Consider the following 17,735-nt stretch of genomic DNA (forward strand, 5'->3'; position numbering starts at 1 on the left):
TCAAAGGGTACTAAGAGAGACAAGGGACAAAATTTGTGAAGTGCAGGCAATCAACTGAAGCAAGTCCCTGAATGCAGGGATGTTCTATTAGATTGGAGACAAGCTAATGCATTACTCACATTCCAAAAAGGGAATAAATCTAATTTCAACTGTAGATCTGAGTCTCGTATCAATAAGTGATAAAACTCCTCGTTGTGAGAATTGCCGCACACAATATGAGCATCACTTATTGGAGCAGTAGAACTTGGATGGAAGAACTCTAGAGTGATACTAGAGAGGGGCTTGGTCTGCACTGACTTGTGGATTTGTGACTGGGATCCTAAACACTGTGCTATAAATGTGCATGGTTGGCCTATAAGCATCCCACAATAAACACACTGGGCAGCTTTTACAGTTCCTAATGAAAACCTGTAAATTGAAATATCTCCAACTATTTACAAATTGTAACTAAGTTTAAGGAACTTAAAGTAACTGTAAAATTTGCCTTTCAGAGGACGATGGGTTTGATCTTAGTGATGCTTTGGAAGGTGAACACACTGAACCCTGGGGTATGTATTGATGAACCATGATTTTGTCGTAACTTGTTGATAATATTTCCTTTTTATAACATGTCTTTTATTTCCAAGCGTCTCAGTATTTCACACAAATTACTTTTGAAGTACAGGTGACTGTTGTGAAGGAAATCTTTCCTAAATTGATGAGTCCGTTCAGTCCAGTGCAGTACTGAGAGAGTGCTGCATTGTTGGAGGTGCCGTCTTTCCAATGAGACATTAAACCGAAGCCCCGCCTGCCACCTCAGGTGAACGTAGAAGATCCCATGGCATTATTCAAAGAATAGCAGGGGAGTTCTCACCGATGTCTAAGCCAATATTTATCCCTCAACCAAATCCACCAAAACAGATTATTTGGCCGTTGTCACATTGCTGTTTGGGGGACCTCGCTGTGTGCAAATTGGCTGAAGAATAGAAAAACAGAATATTTTTCAAATGGTGAGAAACTATTAAATGTTATGTTCAGAGAGACTTGGGTGTCCTGGTACAAGAAACACAAAAAGTTAGCATGCAGGTACAGCAAGCAATTAGGAAGCCAAATGGTATGTTGGCCTTTACTGCAAGGGGGTTGGAGCACAAGAGTAAGGAGATCTTGCTGCAATTGTACAGGGCTTTGGTGAGACCTCACCCGGAGTACTGCACACCGTTTTGGTCTCTTTATCTAAGGAAGGATATACTTGACTTAGAGGCGGTGCAACGAAGGTTCACTAGATTAATTCCTGGTCTGAGAGGGTTGTCTTATGAGGAGAGGTTGAGTAGAATGGGCTTGTACTCTCTGGAGTTTAGAAGAATGAGAAGTGATCTCATTGAAACATATATGATTCTGAGAAGGCTTGACAGGGTAAATGCTGAGAGGTTGTTTCCCCTGGCTGGAGAGTCTAGAACTAGGGGGCATAGTTGCAGGATAAGGGGTCGGCCATTTAGGACTGAGATGAGGAGGAATTTCTTCACTGAGGGTCGTGAATCTTTGAAATTCTCTACCCCCGAGGGCCGTGGATGCTGAGTCATTGAATATGTTCAAGGCTGAGATAGATAGGTTTTTGGACTCTAGCGGAATCGAGGGATATGGGGATCGGGCAGGAAAGTGAAGTTGAGGTTGAAGATAAGCCATAATCTCATTGAAATGGCGGAGCAGGCTCGAGGGGCCGTACGGCCTATTCCTGCTCCTGTTTCTTATGTTGGCTGCCGCGTTTCCTACACTTCAAAAGTGCTTCATTGGCTGTAAAGTGCTTTGGGATGCCCTGAGGTCGTGAAAGGCGCTATATAAATGCAATTTCTTTTTTTTTATCTTTAAGAAACAGTGGGTTTATTCTAAATCATTTATATCCGCTTTTAAATGGAAAGTATAAATTCACGTAAGCATTTGAACCATTCTTACAGTGACACTATGTACTACTAAATCAACTTAAACCAAATCCCTCCCTCCCCTTTCCTCCTCCACCCCCCCCCCTCCACCCCCCTCCACCCCCCTCCACCCCCCTCCACCCCACCCCACCCCACCCCACCCCTGGCCATATGTCGTCAGCACTATGGTTCATATTGGGATACAGTTCCACAAGTGGCTGGCCATTCTTTGTGTAAGTCTAAGTGGTGAAGTCTAGATTTTTCAATAAATCCAGTATTAAAAACAAAAATCGAAGGGAAATTGCGCAGATGTCCAAATAACGTGGCGGAAATTGTGCGGATGTCCAAATGGACTGATGAATTCTAATAGCTGGCTGTTGGTCGTGGATGAGTGGTTTCAGGTGGCTTGCTGCTGTGTTTTGATTGGCTTCTGGCTGCTGGTTGCGGCTGGCTGTGATTTTGTTGGCTGTTCTGATGGCTGCAGGCTGGTAGGATAACTGTAAGCTGACAAGTTGGCTATCCTTTCTCCTACATATGGCTTAAATATGTGCCGGATACATTCACAGCCTTCAGGAGAGTGTGTGTTTGTGTTTTTACACATCATGAAGTATTTCTAGTAATGTTTAAAATGTTAAAAGGATTCGATAGGATAGATACAGAGGAAACTATTTACTCTTGGTGGGGGCGGGGGGGAAATCAAGAACAAGGGGACATAATCTTAAAATTAGAGATTGACCATTCAGGAAGGAAATCAGGAATCACTTTTTCCCCACACACAGAGTTATAGAAATCTGGAATTTTCTCCCCCAGTGGGCTGTGGATGCTGGGACAATTGGAGCTTTCAAGACTGAGATAGATAGATTTTTGTTAGGTAGGGATATCAAAGGATCTGGAGCAAAGGCGGGTAAATGAAGTTGAGGTACAGATCAGCCATGATCTAATTGAATGGTGGAGCAGGCTCAAGGGACTATGTTCCCATGTTCTGTATATTCAAGGAAATGTGGACTCCAAAATAAAGAAAGATTTGCATTTATATAGTGCTTTTCACAACCTCAGGGCGTCCTAAAGCGTTTTACAGCCAATTAAGTACTTCTGAAGTGTGGTCACTGTTGTAATGTAGGAAGTGCGGCAGCCAATTTGCATACAGCAATGTGATTGATGACCAGATCATCTTTTTTAGTGTTGGTTAAGGGATAAATATTGTTCAGGACACCGGGGAGAACTCCCCAGCTCTTCTTTGAATTAGTGCCGTGGGATCTTTTACGTCCACCCGAGAGGGCAGACTGGGCCTCGGTTTAATGCCTCGTCGGAAAGACGGCACCTCTGATAGTGCAGCACTCCTTCAGTACTGCACTGGAGTGTCAGCCTAGACTTTCGACTCAAGTCTCTCAAAATGATGTAAGTGCACCAAAGAAAGTGTCAGAAATTTAAATTTCCCAGTCTCCCCTACTCCCGAAGAAAATCTCATGCCTGATGTACAGTGTACCCATATCTAAAATGGCCACTGTACTATTGGTTATAATTGAAAGTTTAGTAAGTTGAAATGCCTGTTGCCATTTATCTTTCAGATGACCATGATGGATTTGATCTTAATGACGCTCTCAAAGATGGTCCCACTAAACCTCTGAGTATGTATTGATGAAGAATGTTTTTATGGAAAGATTTGGTTGTAAATTGCTGATTAATAATACTCACATTTTTTCAAGTGTTTTTATGTTGAAACATGTCCAAAATGTTTCTCACAATAAGTTACTTGAGAAGTGCAGTGATTGTTATGGAGGCAAATGTTTCCTAAATTGACGAGAAGTGTACTTAAATCTTTGGTGGAGAGTTTGATTTCATTCGGAAGCTTTCATGTTTGCTGATTCTGATTCTGAAGTTCTACTTCAGGCCTTTTTTGATGGACCAATAAGGGTGACGCTGGGTTGCCCCAGGGTCACAAAACAAGCATCAGCACAATGAGTGCCCCTTTAAGGGCACCGCTAATTGGGATGATCCAACCAAACTAAAAGTTGCCAAAATAAGCACCAAAGTCCAGACAAAAGCAAAGAGATACCATCCCAACAAAATCAAAATGTTATCAGTGTCTACAAGACACTGTATGCCCTACGGTGCCCACCAGCCGCAGAACGCATCAAGCATACTGGCAGACACCGAATGCTCCCTCTCCAGGGCTACCTGGGTATGGACAAGACTGTAGAAGAGAGGCAGGCAGCCAGAGTGACCTCACCTCTCCAGGGCCTTAAAATTGCAGTTTTAGCCAGGCCAAAGAACAGGTTCACGAGAAGATCCTCCGACTTACCCACCCACCTCGGCACAGGCCGGCCGGAGATTTGTATCGTGGGGCTAAAGTGTAACCAAAAGTTGAGGAGCAACCCCAAAGAACTTGCATCTATATAGCCCCTTTCACAACCTCGGGACATCCCAAAGCACTTCTCAGCCAATTAAGTATTTTTGAAGTGTAGTGTAAGAAACACAGCAGCCAATTTGCACACAGCAAGGTCCCACAAACAGCAATGAGATAAATGACCAGATCGTCTGTTGTTTTTAATGATGAGGGTTAAATATTGGCCAGGACACCGGGGAGAACTCCCTGGTTCTTCAAAATAGTGCCATGGGATCTTTTATGTCCACCCGAGAGGGCAGACAGGGCCTCAGTTTAATGTCTCATCTGAAAGACGGCGCCTCCAACACTGCAGCACTCTCTCAGTACTGCACTGAAGTGTCAGCCTAGATTTTCCACTCAAGTCTCTAAAAATGATATAAGTGCACCAAAAAAAGTCAGAAATTTAAATTTCCTCATCTCCCCTACCCCCAATGAAAATTTCATGCCTGATGTACATTGTACCCATGTCTGAAATTGCCACAGTACTACTTGTTATAACTGAAAGTTTAGTAAGTAAGTTGAAATGACTGTAACCATTTAACTTCCAGGTGACGATGATGGATTTGATCTTAATGACGCTTTCAGTGATGGTCCCACTAAACCTCTGAGTATGTATGGATAAAGAATGTTGTTATGGAAAGATTTGGTTGTAAATTAATGATTAATAATCATCCATTTTTTTGAAGCGGTTTCTATGTTAAAACACATCCAGAATGTTTCACAATAAATTAGAAGTACAGAGACTGTTATGGAGTCAAATATTTCCTAAATTGACATGAAGAGTACTTAAATCTTTAATGGAGGGTTTGATTTCAATCAGAAGCTTTCACGTTTGCTGATTCTGATGCTGGAGTTCTACTTTGGGAGTTTAGGCTAAGGAGGGAAGCCCTGAAGAGAGCTGTAGCAGGTCAGTGAAAGGTGTCCAGGGCAGGGAGTGCTAATTCAAGCTCCCTATGCACCTCCATTAAGTGCCAGAAAAAGTTTAATAACCAAACCTGATCAGGCAAGATAAGAGGATCCAGCCACCCTTTCTAAGATTGCATTGCACTAAGCATTTTGCCACTTACAATGACCTATAATCTTAGTACAGAAGGAGGCGATCCGGCCCATTGTGCCTGTGCCGGCTCTTTGAAACAGCTATCCAATTAGCCCCACTCCTCCATTCTTTCCCCATAGCACCGCAAATATTTCCTTTCGAGGTATGTATCCAATTGCCTTTTGACCTCCCCGCTCACAGTGTTGCAGTGCTTCAGTTGCTTACCCTTACTTCCCATGAGGTAGCTTGATGCGCTTTACATTCTCAGCTTTCACCTGGAAGTCCTTCGGCATTCACTGCTGCTAGTCCTTCACAGCAGGGTCTCTCCCACTCCCACTCCCACTCCCACTCCCAAACACCAGCTCAGCGATATTCGCACTGGGGAAGTGAGGCAATGGGGGAGTGCACTAGGTGACACACAAGAGCACGAGTGAACGAAAAGGACTGATGGTGGTAGAAGTGAGAGGAAATTGGACATGTGACATTCCCATGTCATTACGGTCTCATCTGTATTGACCTGCATCTATTTGGGTGAGCACTTCTCCTGGACAACAGGATTGCCTTTTGAAAATGGTGCAGATGTAAAAGTAGGCTGAATTCCAGGGAAACGGAACCTCTGCCCATTCCCTGTTACTGGCTGCCTGATTTACCCTGCAAACATGAGCCATGAGTGGAAAATGCAATCTGAAGTGTTCTTACAATGTGCACTGTGCATTACTATTTCTTTTTTAAAATAATTTTTAATCCTCTTCTCCCCATTTCTGTTGAATACACGGAGTCATGTGTGAGCGCAGACAATGAATCTTAGTTGACTGCTGTTCCATGGAAGGCATCACTGCCAAGCTCGATTTTTCACCTCGGCTGGTGTCCAAGCATGTCGTGGTGAGGATCACTGGATAGCAATAAGGAACAGGAACCTCGGCTGAGTTTTTTTTTCCCTCTTTTTTTTTTCTTTTCTCCCCCCTCCCTCCCGACGCCCCCCCCCTCCCAACCCATTCCCAACGGCTCAGGCAAGCTCATGCCAATTGTAGCTCCCTAGCTGAGAGCTTACTCAGCACAGAGCAGGGATTGTACCGGTGATATCTTTGGTCTTTTGGCCGAAAGATTGTACCATTACAAATGTAGGCATAGAGAGAGAGAGAGAGAGAGAGAATATTGAAAGGTTTATTCGAATGTCATAAATCACGTCCTAAATCTGAGCTCTGATTGGTCACAGCTACTCTTTTCTGATTGGTTGTTGCTAAAGAACTGTTTAGCAAGGAGTAATCAGGTCTGAAAATTAAATTCTGCAACAAACAAGTTGGATAGCCATAATGGTTCCACAACAAAAACAGATCATTCTAACCATTTAAATGTTGTAACTGAAAGTATAATGAAGTAATTTGAGGTAACTGTCACCATTTACCTTCCAGGAGATGATGAGTTTGATCTTAGTAAGGCTTTGAATGAAAATCCCAATAGTCCCCTAAGTGTGTATTGATGAACAGTATTTTAATTCATAAGATTTAATTGAAAATTAATAATATTTGTATTTTTTTAATGAAGCACCTTTTATGCACAGTTGCATCAGAATGTTTCAAAGACTGTCACTGAGGCAAATGTTGACCTAAGTTGTTGATGAATTTCATTGAATCAGTAGGGAAAGTGCAGGTTTATTTAGTGCTTTGATCTTGGCTTACGAATAGGAGTCATAAAGTAACGTTTTTTTTTAAACCTGTTTACTTCCTTCCATTCCTGACTGCACGGATTCATGATGTGGAGCAATGCTCTGGATTCTGCCTGTCTTCCTGTATTTTGCCCAAACAACTGTTCTTCATGTGTGAGTCTGGACATTAAAGCATGTATTATTCCCGGGAGTAAAATTCCTGTCAGAGGAGTGGGTGTGATGGGGTAGGACTTCTGCTTGCCTTGAGCATCGTACGAGTGGGGTCAGTGTGATTTGGGTACACTTTAGGCATTGGAAACGCCTATCATTGGCAGGTTGCCTGTTTTGGGGATGGGAAATGGTGTGTTGCTGCAGGACTTAAAAAGAGCACTCTGAACTTGGGGAATCCTGTCACCCTGTAACATTGCAGTGCTCCGACATGCTGCCACCAGTTACTAATGGGGAAAGAGGATAAAATTGCTTTCTCCAACAAAAAATGCACCCATGACTTGCTTTATACATCTGTCCACAATTGATTGCTTAAGGTTACCGATCTCCCCAGCGGCCGTCCGGAATGACACTGCAGCATGAAAGTTCTGTAATCTTTATAGCCACTGGTAATGCAGTATTTATGGTGGAGGCAGAACTCGGTTATAGTTTCTTTTGTGAAGCATAGCCTCTGCAAGCCCTACTTCTGGGACAGCTGGAGGTGGAGCACCTCTGCTTCTTCTGGTGTGGGGGTGCGGGTGGGCAGCTGCCATGTTCCTGCAGTGCTCCTAGACCAGCCTGGCATCCCTCTGTTGTCTGCTTCTCCTTCCAAAAAAAAGATACAGGGGGTTAAACCCATTGCACCTGTTCTGCAGTTGGAGTGAGGGGTAAATGGCAGCTCCATAGCAAATGGTCCACATGCAGATGGTAAAGCAGATATCAACAGCAGGAAAACAAAATAAATCACCAAAATTGCTTGGGAAGCATGTTTTTTTTTTGTAAATCATTGGAGAGTAGCTGTTGAGTCCTTCAAATCCACTTGCACTTTTTCAGTATCATCTGACAGCTCTGGACGCGTGTTTTATGAACGTGACTAGGTATAATTATGGAAAGTGGGATGTATGATGCCACCACATCTCAATTAAATGCACCTGCCCACTAAAGGCATGATTGCAGAAAATGGGGCAAGTGTAGAGGTGCACAGGGATCTGGCTTGTGGGTTTTCCTGCCCCTCCTGACTGACTCTCACAACAAGGAAAATCCAGCAAGCAGCTGTACCATGGCGGGCAGCGCAACCAAACCTGATTCTGTCCTCGGTTGATGTCCGTGTATGTGTCACAGCCAAGATTGTCGCATAGTAATCAGTAGCAGGCATCTAGGCTCATTTTTTCTTCATCCCTCTCCCATCGCAGGCATATTTATGTCAATTGTAGCAATTAAATAGCAGTTCCAGCCAAGGTCAGCTAACTCAGCTCAGACCTGGGATCTTCTTAGTCTCTGTGGCTCAGAAATTGTGACTTTACCAATTCGACCACTGGGAAGTGACAATACACACCATTTTTCTTTCGATATTCTGAAACGTATTCTCGGTCGACCTGAGCTCTGATTGATCGCAGGTACCTTTTCGTGATTTGGCTGCTGCCAAGCACACATAGCAGGAATCAATCAGATCTGTGGATCACAGTCCCCCAAAACTGGCGTGATGTTAAATTTCTACCCACCAAAGATTGAAAATTTAAGCAAGTCTCTTAATATTTAAATGTCGTAACTGAAAGTTTTACGAAGCCAATTGGAGTAACTATAAACATTTATTTTCCAGGGAATGATGATGGGTTTGATCTTAGCGAAGCTCTCAACGATGATCCCATTAAGCCGGCAGGTGTGTACTGATGAACAGTGTTTTTATTAGAAGGATTTGGTTACATAGGCAAACGCAGCTGGTATTTTGCACACAGCAAGATCCTGCAAACAGAAATTAGATGAATGATCAGTTACTCAGTTTTAATGCTGTTGTTTGAGGGATGAATGTTGGCCAGGACATGGGGAGAACTCCCTGCTTGTCTTCAAAACAGTGCCGGGAAATCCTTAACATTCACTTGAACAGGTATCCGTGGCTTTGATTTAACGTTTCATCCAAAAGTAGGCAGTTCTGACACTGCAGCACTTCCTCAGTACTGCACCAGGAATGCCAGTCCAGATGATGAGCTCAAGTCTTGGAGTGGCACTGAAACTCACAACCTTCTGACTCAGAGGAGAGTCCTACCAACTGAGCTAAGCTGACACACTATTTTCCTATCAGGTGCAAGCTTGACTGGAAGTGGGATGATGTGTGTTTCATGTACGCTGTACCTGTAATGCGCTGATCCCATCCAAATTTCCGATCCCTTCCACCAGCCCCTGCCAATGGCCATACAGACGTTTGAAAGCTAGCAGTCCCAGGCTACCTAAGATTCAACTGCTGAGAGGCAAAGGCTACCTCAATTCCAAGGGACTGCGTGTGTATCACCTCAGGTACTCCAGTCAGTGAGGTAATACCGAAAAGAAGCACCAGACTAGGGTTAATAGCACATATGCTACATACAATCACCAAGGGAAAGCACCTTGGAAAATAAATGTAGACTGTCATGAATGTTCTTATGTTCTTATGACATGGTTGTAAAGGAAAATAATATGGTCGCAGTGAAGTTGACGTGTGCAGTATCCTTGCCAAGATTTGCCGGCATTTACCATCCGGGACCAGGAATGGGAAATTTGTGAGTTGCAAGGAAAATGTAGGACATTAGAGCTGAAGTCCTATTTGGAGGTCTTGGGAAAAAGGTAGACTTTGCCTGCGGAGTCGGCAACTGTACGCAAATTAATACATTTATTTCCTCTTGGAGTAGCCTTTTGAGTGTGAGGGGGTTGCTCAGCAGTTTCCTGGCTAACATTTTATCATCTCTTGGAATGCCAGCCAGCAGTGTTGTTTTTAGAGTATTTAACAACTTGTCTGAGCGAGAGTGCAGTACACCAGGTTCAGAGGCAGCGTGACCGCTTGTCTGGTGTCTCATCAAAGTCTGGGTGAAACTGGTAGAGCAAAAAAGCTAGAAAAGGAGGGTGTGCTTTGTAAAGTGGGGGAAGGCAAGCGGTACCTGTGGGCTCGTGTGGAGAAAAGCCGACATGGAAAAAATCAAGAGGCAGAGCATGAGCACAAAAAAAAGTAAGGTCTAAAGATTGAAACACTAGGAGCAAGAGGAAAGAAGATGGACCTTCAGAGCAGGAATGAGATGATGGAAATGTCTCTCCTTGTGATGTAGAAGAAGCACATGTATTGTCTGACATGGGTTAACTTGATAAAAGTTTAGTTAACTAACCTACCCCTACACTTCTATTGCTGACATAAGATCTCACGTGAAAAGCATTGGTTTAGAAGTTGGATCTGTTATTACAGAAGCTTACAGAAACAAATGGCAGGAGGCCATTTGGCTCTGAACCAGTGAATGCTAGAGCTTCAACTGGAGCTGTTTACTCTAATTCCATTTCACTTTCCTTTCCCGTATCATAGGTTGTCCTATGAGGAGAGATTGGGTAGAATGGGCTTATACTGTCTGAAGTTTAGAAGAATGAGAGGTGATCTCATTGAAACATATAAGATTCTGAGGGGGCTTGACATGGTAAATGCTGAGAGATTGTTTCCCCTGGCTGGGGAGTCTAGAACTCGAGGACATAGCTACAGGATAAGGGGTTGGCCATTTAGGACTGAGATGAGGAGGAATTTCTTCACGCAGAGAATTGTGAATCTTTGGAATTCTCTACCCCAGAGGGCTGTGGATGCTGAGTCGTTGAATATGTTCAAGGCTGAGATAGATAGATTTTTGGACTCTAGGGGAATCAAGGGATATGGGGATCAGGCACGAAAGTGGAGTTGAGTACCTAGATCAGCCATAATCTTATTGAATGGCGGAGCAGGCTCGAGGGGCCATATGGCCTACTCCTGCTCCTATTTCTTATGTTCATATTCTCTCTTTTCAAAAACTTATCCAATGCTCTTTTCACGGACACAACGATGAGGTAAAAAGGCCAGTATCGGAAGCGAAAAAAAATAAACAGGTATTTCTGTTCAACTCCTGAGCTCACTACAGAATAACTGGATATTGAGCAGGGAAAGCCCCATTCCAATCATAAGGACTGACAACTTCCCTACTGTACTGACCTGAGACACCGAATTTGAGAAGAAATATTTGTAGTAGAAGCCCAATGTTGTCGGGCATAAATTATTCTCTTTGAATAATTTATTTTATCTTGTTTCTTTTAACGCGGCAGGTGGTGATTTTAGTGATTCTGATCTACAAGATGTTGTTGATGGTGATTATAAAGCCGACAAGACCAATTCTAAAGGTAACTCTTTATTTGCATATTCACATGACTGCTGTTGTGGGAAAATCACCACTCGGAGTCAGACTTAAAGATTCAACATGCAGTTTATTGGACAAAGCTTTGGGAGAACAGCTGGACACTCCGCAGTGTACGCAGTCACCTTCTCAATTTTAAAATGGTCGTTCAGCTTCTTTTATATGTTACAAGTACAGACATCCAGCAGTTATTACATTATTAGCCTTGCTTAGTTACACATTAGCCAATTAGGCCCCCACAGCAACAATTGACCTCCAATCACATTAAAACAACTGTTATCAACTTAAGACAGTCTGGTCTTTGTCTATTCAGTCTGGTTCTGTGGTTTTTATCAGTTCGTTGTGCTCAGTCAGCATTTTTTAATGTCTTTTCACAGGGTCCATCTTGTTTAGCAGAGTCCATTTTGTTTAGCAGTACATTAATTTGTTAATCATCCTTTGTTATATTTAAGCTTTAATTATGGTTAGTCTGGTTCGCACAAGGCACATTTCAGTGTGGTCTCGGGGCAGTGACCGCAGCCGCACACACATTAGTCGCCTACGGTCATCTTTGCTTTTAACCCAACAGCTTAAATTTTACTTTAAACCAGCAGCTTAGATTTTACTTGAACACTGCAAAGGGACCAAACAGCATTTTGTAGTGTTACTGAATAAATAGTAATAAGTTGGTACTGTCAGAAATTACTCTCATTTAAAAAACATGCTTATTAAGGTAGACCAGTAAAACAGACATTTGCTACGCACTCAATCCTGGTGTTCTCCTATGCAGTTCACCCATTGCCACCCCCTTTTGCCTTGCACCATCACCGCTTTTGTCATTTAATCACAGACCTTCCCTTTGTTCTTTCCTTCTCTTCCCTGGCTGTGTACTTGCTTAAAAACTGTTAATCTCAAACATCTTCCAGATATGACGAAAGTTAATCGACCTGAAGCATTAACTCTGTTTCTCTCTCCACAGATGCTGCCTGACCTGCTGAGTGTTTCCAGCATTTTCTGTTTTTATTTCAGATTTCCAGCATCCGCTGTATTTTGCTTTTGTTGTATGCGATTAATCTCAATTACATCACTTGGTCTGTTTTTTTGGGAAGAGAGGTTCTCAATGTAGACCAACAGAATTAGTGGGTGAGCTAGTCCTAACTTGTGGCAGCAAACCAAACAGTAAAGATAAACAGAAAAGACTGCACATGCAGGAGTACTGAAATAAAAACAGAAAATGTCAGCAGGCCCATCAGCACCTGAAAAGAGCAAACTGATTAATGTTTAATCCACTGCCATATCTCTTTTAGAATGCCAACCCTGAAGGAGCTCGGTTTCCATTTCTTTCTTTAGTCCTGTTCACCGTCCATTGTTACTCTTCTCATTTGTGACTGTCTTATCAAAACCCATTAACTGCTTCTTTGTCATAGTACTTAGCTTGCCTAAGTGTTGACTCTTTGTTCTTTCCTCCCCTCTTCATTTTCTTTCAGTCCAATAAAGGGGCTACCTTATCTGCCAGCTTCGATTTCTAATGAAGAGTCCGTCCCCAAAACGTTAATCCACCTTTTTCTCTTTTCAGATGCTAATAGACCTGTTATATATTTCCAGCATTTTATTCCCTTGAGTTTATTCGGTTGAGGGGTGGTGCAATCGAGGTATTTAAAATGATAAAGGGAATCAATAGGGTAGGTACTGAAAAACTATTTCCTTTGGTGAGGGAATCCAGAACAAAGGGACATAATCCAAGGGATATGGAGCAACAAAATGGGATTGAAATACAGATCAACTATGATCTAAATGAATGGTGGCAGGGTCTGAATGGTCTACTCCTGCATACAGCATTTGATGTATTTTTTTAGATTGATCTTGACCATTTGAACATTTATTGCTGCTATTGTACTGTTCTTTGCTGCCATGTATATTGAATGTATTATGTGCTGTCTTGTATGTAATGCAGTATTTATAACTAAGTACTGCAGTAGTGTAAATATGTAGCACCTTAAACAGCATTATGTTAATCGGCCTCTTCCAAATGCTTTCAGGCCAAGACCCTCCTACACCACTCGACCTCATTAGTGACCTGGTGATGGTTGTAATCGGTGGAACATCTGAACAAATTAAGAGGTTGTGCTTGAGTTTGCTGGGTAAGATTATTGTTCCACATCATGGAATGGAGGTGCTGCCAGTTGAATGCATTGTCAACTTGCTTCTCGAGCCCATGGGCTGATTGTTGCCTTTAGTTCAACTGCTGAGAAATAATTTTACAAGTAGAGCCAACGGTTGGAGGTTAATGAATCTCTGGGAAAGGTTTTGAGAGGGAGAAGAGTAGAAGGGCTGTGGAACAAAAACTGGTGTACTGTTTTGCTTTGTCCATTCCCCATGTCTTTTATGAAGCTCTTTGGGAAGGTTTGCTATGTTAATGTCATAAGTCACTGTTGGGGACTAAAAACATAATGCTCCTCAGGAGCACTCTAAGAGTCTTTAGTACACAGCCATGTTTCAGTATCCATCTGCTTTGATTGCAGTGCAGCTCTTAACTATATAAGAGGAAATCAGTTTGCACTGGCTTTGTAAACAGCTGAAAAATCCTGGGGTAGACTTTTGTCTTCACGGCCTGGGCATTAACAACAACAACATACATTACTTGCATTTATATAGCACCTTTAACGTAGTAAAAACGTCACAGGAGCGTTATCAAACAAAATTTGACGTTAAGCATCTTTTGGGCGAAGCGCAAAAAGGAAAATCTGGCAGGGCAGATCACACTCCTCTTCTGGTATCTGCCAGTTTTTCTTCCATTAATTTGAATGGAAGGAAAATCTGTTGGTAATCCGGCCTGCCAGATTTTCCTTTTGAGCTTCATCCAGGTGATGCTTAATGCCCAGGTGGTAAAGACGAGAACCTACTCCACCGTGTCCTTTTGAATCAGAGCAACTAAAATCTGTAGCGTTACAGAATAGAGTAAAAAAAATGCATTTTTAATACTTCAGTTTTTTATGTGGAACTGCTACGAATGAACTGGAACCAGATCTGTCATGTAACTGGTAGATAAATGACAAATAAAATTTATTACTGACGTATGGAAAGTGTTGCATATTGGACGAAAGAATGAGCAACGTAGGTTTATAATGAAGGGGACCTGAGAGTAACAGTAGACTTGGAACTTTTAATGTCAAGATAACATGGGGAAACAAAAAAGCAAATGAAATGTTCAGATACAGAGCCAGAACCGTGAGGTATTATAGAGAGGCTATGCTGAGACCTTTATAATGCACTGGTCAAACCTCACTTAGAGTACGCTGTACAGTTTTGGTCACTATGCATAGAATTTACTGCACAGAAACAGGCTATTTGGCCCAATAGGTCTATGCTGGTGTTTATGCTCCACATGAGCCTCCTCCCTCCCTACTTCTAACCCTATCAGCATATTACTTGAAAGGGACATTGGAAAGGGTGTAAAAAAGAGCAAAAAGAATGGTTCTAAGTGTAAAGGGGATGAGTTGTGAGGAAATATTACAGAAGCTTAAACTTTATAGCCAGGAGAAGAAGGTATACGTGTATTAAATGGCGTAGATAAGATGAATCCAGGATTTTGTTTTAAGGTCAGTCAGGCTAATAGGGCCAGGGGGCATATGTTTAAATTAGTGAAAAGTAAATTTAATACAGATCTTGGACAAAATGTCTTCATGAAAAGGATGATAAAAAGTTGGAATAATCTGCCAGCTAAGGAAATAGAATCACAGATTTGAGGGAGTTTAAGATGGATGCTGAGCGGGGATTTGGAACTAATTGGATAGCTCTTTCAAAGGCACAGGCACGATGGGCCAAATGGCTTCTTTCTGTGCTGTATGATTCTATATGGGAAAACTACTATTAGTTCTGATTGAGGAGACTAGCATAATTTTGTGGTTTGAAGTCCTGAAATTATAGTGGAATAAGCCAGCGAAATAGTTGATTTCAGTCAAGTTGCTAATGACGACTAAAGAAACATGAATACAGTAAAGAATGAATGTGGATATTGCATTAAAATACTATCAAGTACTAGATGATGCGATATTAAAATGGAACATTGTAGGGTGGGGGGGTAACTAAGGAAAACCTACTGTGATGCGAAATGATATTTGTCTGAATGGCCTATAGAGGCGTAGACAGGAAATATGGTGTCTTGCTCGTTAATTTGTTCTATTTATGTTACCAGAAATGTTGACTGAACAGTACAGTAATGCGCAGGACCAGTGAGAGAATGCTCAAGGTATGTATAGAGTCACAAATGTAACGGAGTTTCTCCATCAGGAACCCATTCAGATTGAAAGCATTACAAAGAATTCTGATTAATCCCAACACCCTTTTCTGGTGCAATAACAGAAAATGTTGGAAATGCTCAGCAGGTCAGGCAGCATCTGCAGAGAATGAAACAAAAGACTTGCATTTATATAGTGCCTTTCATGACCTCTGGATGTCCCAAAGTGCTTTACAGTCAATCAGCGTTTTGTCCCAAGCAATTGTCTGTAATACTACTTGGCAAAAACCATTAATCAGTTTCTCTTTATCTATGTTCTTCCCAGTTTACAGTACTCTTCTGCCAAAACACCTGTTGGAAGGAACCAGAAAAGATCGTTGAAAGGAGACTGGAAGCAAATGGTTGCAGACTAATTTCAGAAAGTTTGGGTCCTGCTTCAGATTTGTTTCCTTGGGCACTTGTTGTAGCTCAGACTAGTTTTTTTTAAAAAAAGAAACCTTACCTCTTTTTGTTGGTTTGGAATATGTTAGTCTATCTTGATAAGGTAGATTTTTTTTGTATGCCTTTGTTTTTAAACCTTTCATTTAAAAAGAAATACTTTATAGATCTTCCTAAAGAAATTATAGAACGCCAGAACAGTTGCCTGTAAGCGTTACCAGATCGAAATTCAGAATATGGCACAAGCACTCTCTGTTTCAGCTGTAAATATATTGGAGATTTTTATAGAAATGTTAAACTTTGAGACACCTGTGTTTAATTACGCACCTTAGTGTGCACTGAACCTCAGTTGAACATCATGGAATAGATAATGAAGAATAGTTGATGAAATGTATTGAGCACAGAGTGGTGGGTTCAAATGCTTTATGCCCTGGAATAGTTGTAGGTGGAGGTTAGTCATGTGCAACAATTGGCTGTCAAAAGAACTAGATCTTAGGAGTTACTATTCATTATATTAGTGCGTGAATACTTAATACATTCGTATGACTGTCCTCTATTTTAGTGGCAGTGTTAGTTCATTTATTTTAAATGAGTTACTGCCTCTGTTAAAATAGCAGACTGAAGAATGTCATATGGTTGTTAAGTGTTTATATGATAATATGGGGCAGAGATTTTACAGGGTCTGTATTGTGAGTATTCATAAATGTCATTCAGAATGTTTGTAAGGAATCTTATAACACCAGGTTATAGTCCAACAGTTTTATTTGAAAATCACAAGCTTCCGGAGGCTTTCTCCTTCGTCAGGTGAGTGTGGAATTCCTTGAAGGTTATCTCATATATAGTTCTCTGACTATATATGCGATAACCTTCAAGGAATTCCACACTCACCTGACGAAGGAGAAAGCCTTCGAAAGCTTATGATTTTCAAATAACACTGTTGGACTATAACCTGGTGGTGTAAGATTCCTTACATTTGTCCACCCCAGTCCATCACCGGCATCTCCACATTCAGAATGTTTGTACAAGATTTCATTAAGACTTGTAGCTGCACGTCTTTTATTGTAGTAAGAGTAGAAACTTGTTCGGAATTGATGTTTTTTTTAGACTTGCATATTTTCTCAGTACATTCTACAAGGTTTGCTTGCTGATTTAGAGAGGGGAGAATATGCTGGTGCTTTGGGGGGAGTGAAAGGGGGAGGTAAAGAGGGGTCCTCATTAAATGACTTGGTGGTGGTGGTGGTGGTGACGCTAGGAGGAGATGGAGCAAAGTGATTGAATCCGCCCAGTCTCCATGTTTAGGTTGCTTTAAAATCTCTCCTTTACCCCCTCCCATCCCTGACTTGAAAAAACGAAATTCCAAGTACTTCAAATCAGGCACATTTTAATGTCAGATTTTATTATATTTGCTCATTTAAATTTATCACAGGTGCTGGCAACATTGGGTTGTGTGAAGTACCCTTTGCACTATTTCCTGATTATCACTATATGGCTGATGTGATGAAGCAGCGATTGGTCATGTTTCAAGTCACAAAAGACTGTTTTAATATTTATTTATGGGAATTTATAATTGGTAAGCACTGCAACTACATTGAAATTAGTTACACTGAGCACCGCCTGAGGTGGAATATGCTAAATTGTCTGAATCAGGACTCTGACCATGAATGGCTCGTAACTATGCAAATAAAGTGGCTTTGAATTCTTATTCTTCTCCGATGGCATTAATTACATCTGAAGGAATATACA

At 41.7% G+C, this 17,735-nt stretch overlaps 1 protein-coding gene across 2 annotated transcripts in view; it reads left to right on the forward strand.

The window, feature by feature from the left end:
- LOC137322723 (CD99 antigen-like protein 2) overlaps positions 1 to 16,770 on the forward strand; it is a 30,856-nt gene extending 14,086 nt beyond the window's left edge. The window contains exons 2-9 of one of the 2 annotated variants that reach the window (XM_067985718.1): positions 492 to 548; positions 3,464 to 3,523; positions 4,830 to 4,889; positions 8,770 to 8,829; positions 11,250 to 11,324; positions 13,357 to 13,458; positions 15,513 to 15,566; positions 15,880 to 16,770. In XM_067985718.1, coding sequence (XP_067841819.1) covers positions 492 to 548; positions 3,464 to 3,523; positions 4,830 to 4,889; positions 8,770 to 8,829; positions 11,250 to 11,324; positions 13,357 to 13,458; positions 15,513 to 15,553 — 455 coding nt within the window. In that variant the 3' untranslated portion in view covers positions 15,554 to 15,566; positions 15,880 to 16,770. The remainder of the gene's footprint in view (positions 1 to 491; positions 549 to 3,463; positions 3,524 to 4,829; positions 4,890 to 8,769; positions 8,830 to 11,249; positions 11,325 to 13,356; positions 13,459 to 15,512; positions 15,567 to 15,879) is intronic. The other variant, XM_067985720.1, reaches the window with a different exon arrangement.
- Positions 16,771 to 17,735: the final 965 nt, after the last annotated feature.

The sequence above is a fragment of the Heptranchias perlo genome, chromosome 6 (genome assembly GCF_035084215.1).
Source record: "Heptranchias perlo isolate sHepPer1 chromosome 6, sHepPer1.hap1, whole genome shotgun sequence".
NCBI lineage: Eukaryota > Metazoa > Chordata > Chondrichthyes > Hexanchiformes > Hexanchidae > Heptranchias > Heptranchias perlo.